The sequence below is a fragment of the Pecten maximus genome, chromosome 4 (genome assembly GCF_902652985.1).
Source record: "Pecten maximus chromosome 4, xPecMax1.1, whole genome shotgun sequence".
NCBI classification, from domain to species: Eukaryota; Metazoa; Mollusca; class Bivalvia; order Pectinida; family Pectinidae; genus Pecten; species Pecten maximus.
The window spans coordinates 49,048,124-49,061,545 of NC_047018.1; the positions used below are offsets into that span (position 1 = coordinate 49,048,124).

The 13,422-nt window shown below is 44.6% G+C and overlaps 1 protein-coding gene across 1 annotated transcript in view; it reads right to left on the minus strand.

The window, feature by feature from the left end:
* Positions 1 to 13,174: 13,174 nt before the first annotated feature.
* LOC117326606 overlaps positions 13,175 to 13,422 on the minus strand; it is an 87,660-nt gene continuing 87,412 nt past the window's right edge. The window contains exon 29 of the mRNA XM_033883364.1: positions 13,175 to 13,243. Within this exon, the coding sequence (XP_033739255.1) occupies positions 13,175 to 13,243 (69 nt within the window). The remainder of the gene's footprint in view (positions 13,244 to 13,422) is intronic.

The window sequence follows — 13,422 nt, forward strand, 5'->3', positions numbered from 1 at the left end:
GTTTGGGACAGGTTATGGACCCGGATAGGGTTGGGTACAGGTTATAGACCTAGATAGAGTTTGGGGACAGGTTAAAGACCTAGATAGAGTTGGGGGACAGGTTATAGACCTAGATAGGGTTGGGGACAGGTAAATAGGTTATAGACCTAGATAGAGTTGGAGACAGGTTATAGACCTAGATAGAGTTGGGGGACAGGTTATAGACCTAGATAGAGTTGGGGACAGGTTATAGACCTAGATAGGGTTAGGGACAGGTTATAGACCTAGATAGGATTGAGCGACAGGTTATAGACCTAGATAGGGTTGGGGGACAAGTTATAGACCTAGATAGGATTGAGCGACAGGTTATAGGCCTAGATAGGGTTGGGGGACAGGTTATAGACCTAGATAGGGTTAGGGACAGGTTATAGACCTAGATAGGGTTGGGGGACAGGTTATAGACCTAGATAGGGTTAGGGACAGGTTATAGACCTTGATATGGTTGGGGACAGGTTATACACCAAGATAGGTTGGAGGACAGGTTATAGACCAAGATAGAGTTTGGGACAGGTTATGGACCCGGATAGGGTTGGGTACAGGTTATAGACCTAGATAGAGTTTGGGGACAGGTTATAGACCTAGATAGAGTTTGGGGACAGGTTAAAGACCTAGATAGAGTTGGGGGACAGGTTAAAGACCTAGATAGAGTTGGGGGACAGGTTAAAGACCTAGATAGAGTTGGGGGACAGGTTATAGACCTAGATAGGGTTGGGGACAGGTTATAAACCTAGATAGGGTTGGAGACAGGTTAATAGGTTATAGACCTAGATAGAGTTGGAGACAGGTTATAGACCTAGATAGAGTTGGGGGACAGGTTATAGACCTAGATAGAGTTGGGGGACAGGTTATAGACCTAGATAGGGTTAGGGACAGGTTATAGACCTAGATAGGATTGAGCGACAGGTTATAGACCTAGATAGGGTTGGGGGACAGGTTATAGACCTAGATAGGGTTGAGGAACAGGTTATAGACCTAGATAGGAGTTGGAGACAGGTTATAGACCTAGATAGGGTTGGGGGACAGGGTATAGACCTAGATAGGGCTGGGGACCGGTTATAGACCTTGATTGGGTTGGGGGACAGGTTATAAATCTAGATAGGGTTAGGGACAGGTTATAGACCTTGATAGGGTTGGGGACAGGTTATAGACCTTGATAGGGTTGGGAACAGGTTATATACCTAGATAGGGTTGGGGACAGGTTATAGACCTTGATAGGGTTGGGGACAGGTTATAGACCTTGATAGGGTTGGGAACAGGTTATAGACCTAGATAGGGTTGGGAACAGGTTATAGACCTAGATAGGGTTGGGGACAGGTTATAGACTTAGATAGGATTGAGCGACAGGTTATAGACCTAGATAGGGTTAGGGACAGGTTATAGACCTAGATAGGATTGAGCGACAGGTTATAGGCATATATAGGGTTGGGGACAGGTTATAGACCTAGAGATGAGGAACAGGTTATAGACCTATATAGAGTTGGGGGACAGGTTATAGACCTTGGTAGGGTTGGGGACAGGTTATAGACCTAGATAGGATTGAGCGACAGGTTATAGATCTAGATAGGGTTGGGGACAGGTCATAGACTTAGATAGGATTGAGCGACAGGTTATAGGCCTAGATAGGGTTGGGAACAGGTTATATACCTAGATAGAGTTGGGGACAGGTTATAGACTTAGATAGGATTGAGCGACAGGTTATAGACCTAGATAGGGTTAGGGACAGGTTATAGACCTAGATAGGATTGAGCGACAGGTTATAGGCCTAGATAGGGTTGGGGACAGGTTATAGACCTAGATAGGGTTAGGGACAGGTTATAGACCTAGATAGGATTGAGCGACAGGTTATAGACCTAGATAGAGTTGGGGGACAGGTTATAGACCTAGATAGGGTTGGGGGACAGGTTATAGACCTAGATAGGGTTGGGGGACAGGTTATAGACCTAGATAGGGTTAGGGACAGGTTATAGACCTTGATATGGTTGGGGACAGGTTATACACCAAGATAGGTTGGAGGACAGGTTATAGACCAAGATAGAGTTTGGGACAGGTTATGGACCCGGATAGGGTTGGGTACAGGTTATAGACCTAGATAGAGTTTGGGGACAGGTTAAAGACCTAGATAGAGTTGGGGGACAGGTTAAAGACCTAGATAGAGTTGGGGGACAGTTTATAGACCTAGATAGGGTTGGGGACAGGTTATAAACCTAGATAGGGTTGGAAACAGGTTAATAGGTTATAGACCTAGATAAAGTTGGAGACAGGTTATAGACCTAGATAGAGTTGGGGGACAGGTTATAGACCTAGATAGAGTTGAGGACAGGTTATAGACCTAGATAGGGTTAGGGACAGGTTATAGCCCTAGATAGGATTGAGCGACAGGTTATAGACCTAGATAGGGTTGGGGGACAGGTTATAGACCTAGATAGGGTTGAGGAACAGGTTATAGACCTAGATAGGAGTTGGAGACAGGTTATAGACCTAGATAGGGTTGGGGGACAGGGTATATACCTAGATAGGGCTGGGGACCGGTTATAGACCTTGATTGGGTTGGGGGGACAGGTTATAGATCTAGATAGGGTTGAGGGACAGGTTATAGACCTAGATAGGGTTAGGGACAGGTTATAGACCTAGATAGGGTTGGGGGACAGGTTATAGACCTTGATAGGGTTGGGGACAGGTTATAGACCTTGATAGGGTTGGGAACAGGTTATAGACCTAGATAGGGTTGGGGACAGGTTATAGACCTTGATAGGGTTGTGGACAGGTTATAGACCTAGAGTTGAGGAACAGGTTACAGACCTATATAGAGTTGGGGGACAGGTTACAGACCTAGAGTTGAGGAACAGGTTATAGACCTATATAGAGTTGGGGGACAGGTTATAGACCTTGATATGGTTGGGGACAGGTTATAGACCTTGATAGGGTTGGGAGCAGGTTATAGACCTAGATAGGGTTGGGGACAGGTTATAGACTTAGATAGGATTGAGCGACAGGTTATAGGCCTAGATAGGGTTGGGAACAGGTTATATACCTAGATAGGATTGGGGGACAGGTTATAGACCTAGATAGGGTTGGGGGACAGGTTATAGACCTAGATAGGGTTAGGGACAGGTTATAGACCTAGATAGGATTGGGGACAGGTTATAGACTTAGATAGGATTGAGCGACAGGTTATAGGCCTAGATAGGGTTGGGGACAGGTTATAGACCTAGAGATGAGGAACAGGTTATAGACCTATATAGAGTTGGGGGACAGGTTATAGACCTTGGTAGGGTTGGGGACAGGTTATAGACCTAGATAGGATTGAGCGACAGGTTATAGATCTAGATAGGGTTGGGGACAGGTCATAGACTTAGATAGGATTGAGCGACAGGTTATAGGCCTAGATAGGGTTGGGAACAGGTTATATACCTAGATAGAGTTGGGGACAGGTTATAGACTTAGATAGGATTGAGCGACAGGTTATAGACCTAGATAGGGTTAGGGACAGGTTATAGACCTAGATAGGATTGAGCGACAGGTTATAGACCTAGATAGGGTTGGGGGACAGGTTATAGACTTAGATAGGATTGAGCGACAGGTTATAGGCCTAGATAGGGTTGGGAACAGGTTATATACCTAGATAGGGTTGGGGACAGGTTATAGACTTAGATAGGATTGAGCGACAGGTTATAGACCTAGATAGGGTTAGGGACAGGTTATAGACCTAGATAGGATTGAGCGACAGGTTATAGACCTAGATAGGGTTGGGGGACAGGTTATAGACTTAGATAGGATTGAGCGACAGGTTATAGGCCTAGATAGGGTTGGGAACAGGTTATATACCTAGATAGGGTTGGGGACAGGTTATAGACTTAGATAGGATTGAGCGACAGGTTATAGACCTAGATAGGGTTAGGGACAGGTTATAGACCTAGATAGGATTGAGCGACAGGTTATAGGCCTAGATAGGGTTGGGGACAGGTTATAGACCTAGATAGGGTTAGGGACAGGTTATAGACCTAGATAGGATTGAGCGACAGGTTATAGACCTAGATAGGGTTGGGGGACAGGTTATAGACCTAGATAGGGTTGAGGAACAGGTTATAGACCTAGATAGGAGTTGGGGGACAGGTTATAGACCTAGATAGGGTTAGGGACAGGTTATAGACCTAGATAGGGTTGGGGGACAGGTTATAGACCTAGATAGGGTTAGGGACAGGTTATAGACCTTGATATGGTTGGGGACAGGTTATACACCAAGATAGGTTGGAGGACAGGTTATAGACCAAGATAGAGTTTGGGACAGGTTATGGACCCGGATAGGGTTGGGTACAGGTTATAGACCTAGATAGAGTTGGGGGACAGGTTATAGACCTAGATAGGGTTAGGGACAGGTTATAAACCTAGATAGGGTTGGAGACAGGTTAATAGGTTATAGACCTAGATAGAGTTTGAGACAGGTTATAGACCTAGATAGAGTTGGGGGACAGGTTATAGACCTAGATAGGAGTTGGAGACAGGTTATAGACCTAGATAGAGTTGGGGGACAGGTTATAGACCTAGATAGGGTTGAGGGACAGGTTATAGACCCAGATAGGCTTGTGGACAGGTTATAGACCTAGAGTTGAGGAACAGGTTATAGACCTATATAGAGATGGGGGACAGGTTATAGACCTAGATAGGGTTGAGGGACAGGTTATAGACCCAGATAGGGTTGTGGACAGGTAATAGACCTAGAGTTGAGGAACAGGTTATAGACCTATATAGAGTTGGGGGACAGGTTATAGACCTAGATAGGGTTGGGGGACAGGTTGTAGACCTAGATAGGGTTGAGGAACAGGTTATAGACCTAGATAGGAGTTGGAGACAGGTTATAGACCTAGATAGGGTTAGGGACAGGTTATAGACCTAGATAGGGTTGGGGGGACAGGTTATAGACCTAGATAGGGGTTAGGGACAGGTTATAGACCTTGATATGGTTGGGGACAGGTTATACACCAAGATAGGTTGGAGGACAGGTTATAGACCAAGATAGAGTTTGGGACAGGTTATGGACCCGGATAGGGTTGGGTACAGGTTGTGGACCAAGAAAGAGTTGGGGACAGGTTATAGACCTAGATAGAGTTGGGGGCAGGTTATAGACCTAGATAGAGTTGGGGGACAGGTTAAAGACCTATATAGAGTTGGGGGACAGGTTATAGACCTAGATAGAGTTGGGGGACAGGTTATAGACCTAGATAGGAGTTGGGGACAGGTTATAGACCTAGATAGGATTGAGCGACAGGTTATAGGCCTAGAAAGGGTTGGGGACAGGTTATAGACCTAGATAGGGTTAGGGACAGGTTATAGACCTAGATAGGATTGAGTGACAGGTTATAGACCTAGATAGGGTTGGGGGACAGGTTATAGACCTAGATAGGGTTGAGGAACAGGTTATAGACCTAGATAGGAGTTGGGGGACAGGTTATAGACCTAGATAGGGTTAGGGACATGTTATAGACCTAGATAGGGTTTGGGGGACAGGTTATAGACCTAGATAGGGTTAGGGACAGGTTATAGACCTTGATATGGTTGGGGACAGGTTATACACCAAGATAGGTTGGAGGACAGGTTATAGACCAAGATAGAGTTTGGGACAGGTTATGGACCCGGATAGGGTTGGGTACAGGTTATAGACCTAGATAGAGTTGGGGGAAAGGTTAAAGACCTAGATAGAGTTGGGGGACAGGTTATAGACCTAGATAGAGTTGGGGGACAGGTTATAGACCTAGATAGGGTTAGGGACAGGTTATAAACCTAGATAGGGTTGGAGACAGGTTAATAGGTTATAGACCTAGACAGAGTTGGAGACAGGTTATAGACCTAGATAGAGTTGGGGGACAGGTTATAGACCTAGATAGAGTTGGGGGACAGGTTATAGACCTAGATAGGAGTTGGAGACAGGTTATAGACCTAGATAGAGTTGGGGGACAGGTTATAGACCTAGATAGGGTTGAGGGACAGGTTATAGACCCAGATAGGGTTGTGGACAGGTAATAGACCTAGAGTTGAGGAACAGGTTATAGACCTATATAGAGTTGGGGGACAGGTTATAGACCTAGATAGGGTTGGGGGACAGGTTATAGACCTAGATAGGGTTGAGGAACAGGTTATAGACCTAGATAGAGAGTTGGAGACAGGTTATAGACCTAGATAGGGTTAGGGACAGGTATAGACCTAGATAGGGTTGGGGGACAGGTTATAGACCTAGATAGGGTTAGGGACAGGTTATAGACCTTGATATGGTTGGGGACAGGTTATACACCAAGATAGGTTGGAGGACAGGTTATAGACCCAGATAGAGTTTGGGACAGGTTATGGACCCGGATAGGGTTGGGTACAGGTTGTGGACCAAGAAAGAGTTGGGGACAGGTTATAGACCTAGATAGAGTTGGGGGACAGGTTAAAGACCTATATAGAGTTGGGGGACAGGTTATAGACCTAGATAGAGTTGGGGGACAGGTTATAGACCTAGATAGGTTAAGGGACAGGTTATAGACCTAGATAGGGTTGGAGACAGGTTAATAGGTTATAGACCTAGATAGAGTTGGAGACAGGTTATAGACCTAGATAGAGTTGGGGGACAGGTTATAGACCTAGATAGAGTTGGGGGACAAGTTATAGACCAAGATAGGGTTGTGGACAGGTTATAGACCTAGAGTTGAGGAACAGGTTATAGACCTAGATAGAGTTGGGGGACAGGTTATAGACCTAGATAGAGTTGGGGGACAGGTTATAGACCTAGATAGGGTTGAGGAACAGGTTATAGACCTAGATAGGAGTTGGGGGACAGGTTATAGACCTAGATAGGATTGAGCGACAGGTTATAGGCCTAGAAAGGGTTGGGGACAGGTTATAGACCTAGATAGGGTTAGGGACAGGTTATAGACCTAGATAGGATTGAGCGACAGGTTATAGACCTAGATAGGGTTGGGGGACAGGTTATAGACCAAGATAGGGTTGAGGAACAGGTTATAGACCTAGATAGGAGTTGGGGGACAGGTTATAGACCTAGATAGGGTAAGGGACAGGTTATAGACCTAGATAGGGTTGGGGGACAGGTTATAGACCTAGATAGGGTTAGGGACAGGTTATGGACCCGGATAGGGTTGGGTACAGGTTATAGACCTAGATAGAGTTGGGGGACAGGTTAAAGACCTAGATAGAGTTGGGGGACAGGTTATAGACCTAGATAGAGTTGGGGGACAGGTTATAGACCTAGATAGGGTTTAGGGACAGGTTATAAACCTAGATAGGGTTGGAGACAGGTTAATAGGTTATAGACCTAGATAGAGTTGGAGACAGGTTATAGACCTAGATAGAGTTGGGGGACAGGTTATAGACCTAGATAGGGTTGAGGAACAGGTTATAGACCTAGATAGGAGTTGGGGGACAGGTTATAGACCTAGATAGGATTGAGCGACAGGTTATAGGCCTAGAAAGGGTTGGGGACAGGTTATAGACCTAGATAGGGTTAGGGACAGGTTATAGACCTAGATAGGATTGAGCGACAGGTTATAGACCTAGATAGGGTTGGGGGACAGGTTATAGACCAAGATAGGGTTGAGGAACAGGTTATAGACCTAGATAGGAGTTGGGGGACAGGTTATAGACCTAGATAGGGTAAGGGACAGGTTATAGACCTAGATAGGGTTGGGGGACAGGTTATAGACCTAGATAGGGTTAGGGACAGGTTATGGACCCGGATAGGGTTGGGTACAGGTTATAGACCTAGATAGAGTTGGGGGACAGGTTTAAAGACCTAGATAGAGTTGGGGGACAGGTTATAGACCTAGATTAGAGTTGGGGGACAGGTTATAGACCTAGATAGGGTTTAGGGACAGGTTATTAAACCTAGATAGGGTTGGAGACAGGTTAATAGGTTATAGACCTAGATAGAGTTGGAGACAGGTTATAGACCTAGATAGAGTTGGGGGACAGGTTATAGACCTAGATAGAGTTGGGGGACAGGTTATAGACCTAGATAAAGTTGGGGGACAGGTTATAGACCTAGATAGGAGTTGGAGACAGGTTATAGACCTAGATAGAGTTGGGGGACAGGTTATAGACCTAGATAGGGTTGAGGGACAGGTTATAGACCCAGATAGGGTTGTGGACAGGTAATAGACCTAGAGTTGAGGAACAGGTTATAGACCTATATAGAGTTGGGGGACAGGTTATAGACCTAGATAGGGTTGGGGGACAGGTTATAGACCTAGATAGGGTTGAGGAACAGGTTATAGACCTAGATAGGAGTTGGAGACAGGTTATAGACCTAGATAGGGTTAGGGACAGGTTATAGACCTAGATAGGGTTGGGGGACAGGTTATAGACCTAGATAGGGTTAGGGACAGGTTATAGACCTTGATATGGTTGGGGACAGGTTATACACCAAGATAGGTTGGAGGACAGGTTATAGACCAAGATAGAGTTTGGGACAGGTTATGGACCCGGATAGGGTTGGGTACAGGTTGTGGACCAAGAAAGAGTTGGGGACAGGTTATAGACCTAGATAGAGTTGGGGGACAGGTTATAGACCTAGATAGAGTTGGGGGACAGGTTATAGACCTAGATAGGTTAAGGGACAGGTTATAGACCTAGATAGGGTTGGAGACAGGTTAATAGGTTATAGACCTAGATAGAGTTGGAGACAGGTTATAGAACCTAGATAGAGTTGGGGGACAGGTTATAGACCTAGATAGAGTTGGGGGACAAGTTATAGACCAAGATAGGGTTGTGGACAGGTTATAGACCTAGAGTTGAGGAACAGGTTATAGACCTAGATAGAGTTGGGGGACAGGTTATAGACCTAGATAGAGTTGGGGGACAGGTTATAGACCTAGATAGGGTTGAGGAACAGGTTATAGACCTAGATAGAGTTGGGGGACAGGTTATAGACCTAGATAGGATTGAGCGACAGGTTATAGGCCTAGAAAGGGTTGGGGACAGGTTATAGACCTAGATAGGGTTAGGGACAGGTTATAGACCTAGATAGGATTGAGCGACAGGTTATAGACCTAGATAGGGTTGGGGGACAGGTTATAGACCAAGATAGGGTTGAGGAACAGGTTATAGACCTAGATAGGAGTTGGGGGACAGGTTATAGACCTAGATAGGGTAAGGGACAGGTTATAGACCTAGATAGGGTTGGGGGACAGGTTATAGACCTAGATAGGGTTAGGGACAGGTTATGGACCCGGATAGGGTTGGGTACAGGTTATAGACCTAGATAGAGTTGGGGGACAGGTTAAAGACCTAGATAGAGTTGGGGGACAGGTTATAGACCTAGATAGAGTTGGGGGACAGGTTATAGACCTAGATAGGGTTAGGGACAGGTTATAAACCTAGATAGGGTTGGAGACAGGTTAATAGGTTATAGACCTAGATAGAGTTGGAGACAGGTTATAGACCTAGATAGAGTTGGGGGACAGGTTATAGACCTAGATAGAGTTGGGGGACAGGTTATAGACCTAGATAGAGTTGGGGGACAGGTTATAGACCTAGATAGGAGTTGGAGACAGGTTATAGACCTAGATAGAGTTGGGGGACAGGTTATAGACCTAGATAGGGTTGAGGGACAGGTTATAGACCCAGATAGGGTTGTGGACAGGTAATAGACCTAGAGTTGAGGAACAGGTTATAGACCTATATAGAGTTGGGGGACAGGTTATAGACCTAGATAGGGTTGGGGGACAGGTTATAGACCTAGATAGGGTTGAGGAACAGGTTATAGACCTAGATAGGAGTTGGAGACAGGTTATAGACCTAGATAGGGTTAGGGACAGGTTATAGACCTAGATAGGGTTGGGGGACAGGTTATAGACCTAGATAGGGTTAGGGACAGGTTATAGACCTTGATATGGTTGGGGACAGGTTATACACCAAGATAGGTTGGAGGACAGGTTATAGACCAAGATAGAGTTTGGGACAGGTTATGGACCCGGATAGGGTTGGGTACAGGTTGTGGACCAAGAAAGAGTTGGGGGACAGGTTATAGACCTAGATAGAGTTGGGGGACAGGTTATAGACCTAGATAGAGTTGGGGGACAGGTTATAGACCTAGATAGAGTTGGGGGACAGGTTATAGACCTAGATAGGTTAAGGGACAGGTTATAGACCTAGATAGGGTTGGAGACAGGTTAATAGGTTATAGACCTAGATAGAGTTGGAGACAGGTTATAGACTAGATAGAGTTGGGGGACAGGTTATAGACCTAGATAGAGTTGGGGGGACAGGTTATAGACCTAGATAGGAGTTGGGGGACAGGTTATAGACCTAGATAGGGTTAGGGACAGGTTATAACCTAGATAGGGTTGGAGGACAGGTTAATAGGTTATAGACCTAGATAGAGTTGGAGACAGGTTATAGACCTAGATAGAGTTGGGGGACAGGTTATAGACCTAGATAGAGTTGGGGGACAGGTTATAGACCTAGATAGAGTTGGGGGGACCAGGTTATAGACCTAGATAGGAGTTGGAGACAGGTTATAGACCTAGATAGAGTTGGGGGGACAGGTTATAGACCTAGATAGGGTTGAGGGACCGGTTATAGACCCAGATAGGGTTGTGGACAGGTAATAGACCTAGAGTTGAGGAACAGGTTTATGCCTCTCTAGCGTTTGATGGTCGGTTATCACCTAGATCGGGTGGGGACAGGTTCAGCCCTATATAGGTGAGGAACCGGTACTGACCACGAGAGGAGTTGGAGGGAAGACAGGTATGACCAGGGGTTGGGGACAGGTGCTAGACTCGATCGGGTTTGGGGGCCGGTATAGACCTAGATAGGGTTAGGCCGGTTCTAGACTGATATGGTTGGGGGACCGGTTCTCCACCAAGATAGGTGGCGGCCAGGTATCAGCCCCAGCTAGAGTTGGGACAGGTTGATTGACCCGGATAGGGCTGGGTACAGGTGGGGACCAAAGAAAGGGCTGGGGGACAGGTTATAGACCTAGATAAGAGTTGGGGGAAGCTTTAAGACCTAGATAAGTTGGGGACCGGTATAGACTAGATAGGTTAAGGGAGGTTATAGACCTAGATAGGGTTGGAGACAGGTTCATAGTTATGACCGAGATTAGGAGTGGAGAAAGGTATAGACCGCGATAGAGTTGGGGGACAGGTTATAGACCTAGATAGAGTTGGGGGACAAGTTATAGACCAAGATAGGGTGTGGACAGGTTATAGACCTAGAGTTGAGGGACAGGTTATAGACCTAGATAGAGTTGGGGACAGGTTATAGACCTAGATAGAGTTGGGGGACAGGTTATAGACCAAGATAGGGTTGCGGACAGGTTATAGATTTAGAGTTGAGGAACAGGTTATAGACCTATATAGGGTTGGGGAACACGTTATAGACCTAGATAGGGTTGATGGACCGGTTATAGACCCTGATAGGGTTTGGGACAGGTTGTAGACCAAGAAAGGGTTGGGAAACAGGTTGCAGACCTAGATAGGGTTTGTGGACAGGTAATAGACCTATAGATAGGGTTTGTGGACAGGTTGTAGACCAAGAAGGGTTGGGGAACAGGTAAAGACTTAGATAGGGTTGGGGGACCGGTTATAGACCTTGATAGGGTTTGTTGACAGGTTATATATAGACCTGGATGGGTTCGTGGATGATAAGCGTACTGAAGACCAATTGACCTTAAATTGCAACAAATCTAAAGATTCAATAACAAAGAACAATCCTGGAATCCTCTCTATGCTTTATAGTTGCTTTTGAAAGAGATACACTGGTTCTTGTTCATAAATTTAATGTACATGTATATGAAGATCAGATTCGAAGTCTGTCATGTATAGGACAGTACATATGGGAGCTTTATAATAGCCACTGACTGGATCGCTGAAATGATGGAGCTTAATCAATCACCTGTTCTGCAGCTTACTAAATGAATTTGTCAGTAAAGTCTAATCACAGTGATCATGAAGTTTAAGGTAATAAAATTTGAATAAATTTGATCAATATCTCTTTATGTGAACAGAGTAAAGTGATTAGTTTTGCGACTTCCCTCTAGATCTGTTGTCAGGGGTTCAGAGCCATTGTTATATTAAACTTAATATGAAACGCATTCCCCTTCATACATGAGTAACTCTGGGCTTGATTAAGTCAAAATCCATTAAGGTATTCCAGATAAGAAAGCAGTTAATTTAAAAAAGAAATAGTTGATGAACAGCCCAACTACAGACAACTGTGTACCATGGCATAAGTAAGCTCACAAGACCTTAGTGTGAGCTAACACAGATACTCTACATGCATAAACTACAACATAATACATAACTTTTTTCTCTTTTTTTGGAAACAATTTAATATTCTCAAGTAGATACAATATTTAAATCTGGTAGTAAAAACTCCATATCAGTTTTGTGGAAACACCCATAAATATATCAATCCACTGTGTGTCAGTCAGCTCCTGTCTTAGTCCAGCTTTACTGCAGGATGTATAACACAACCACATATGGAAAGATCAAAATGATTAATATGTAAACTTTCCTGTAATTTTACTACAGTTGGCATTTTGTTAGCAAAACTCCACTTCAAGACACGATAAACAAACGTACACAATTCTTGAAGTTGTTGAGATAAGTGTTAAGTTTCCATCTGAATCTACAGTTGTCAAATCTACCACTTGCCCTTTGAAACAGCAGTCATTTGTCTTGTCACTCTTCCTTATTACAGACAAAATGTATGCAGTTGGTGTTATGACAACCCCAAAAACGATATCCTGGAAGTGCATTTTTTGACAGCAACTGCCCTATATTTCGGGGTCAACCCTTGAAGTTCACAATTCGCCGATTTCATTTCAGTGACCAATGGAAATACGCCAGGATAGTCCAGGAAGCAGGACACAAAAATCTGGCACTACAGTGAAGCGGTGCAATTTTCGAATGTTTTCCTCGGAGTCCTCGGAATCCTCAAATAAATCTGATGTTGCTTGAGAATATTAAGAGGCTGATTATAAGGCAGAAACAAATTCTGAAAATCCTCGTGTTGGTCACCATTAATCACTTCCAACTCTGTATTAGTGTTGTCATGCAGTGATGGTTCCAGAGTTAATACTACCCCGAGTGCCTCGTCTGTGCCAGATTTCATCAGCTCGACCATTTTTGTCATCCAGGTCTTAGCTTCCCCCCTTCCTCATATCACACTTCAGTGCTGTTTCAAATGTTGTCAGGAAACATCTTTTGCTCTGCAATAGAAAAAATAGTTGGAATGAAGCTAGTTAAGATCATTGTAAGATATAGCAGAGTTCTTGGATATTTTCTTTTGTTTGAACTATTCTGGGATATCCAAAGTCTTCCAAAGCAACTGTTAATGATGGCATCAGTTCTAAAATCTTAAAACATATGTAGATATCAATATTACCAA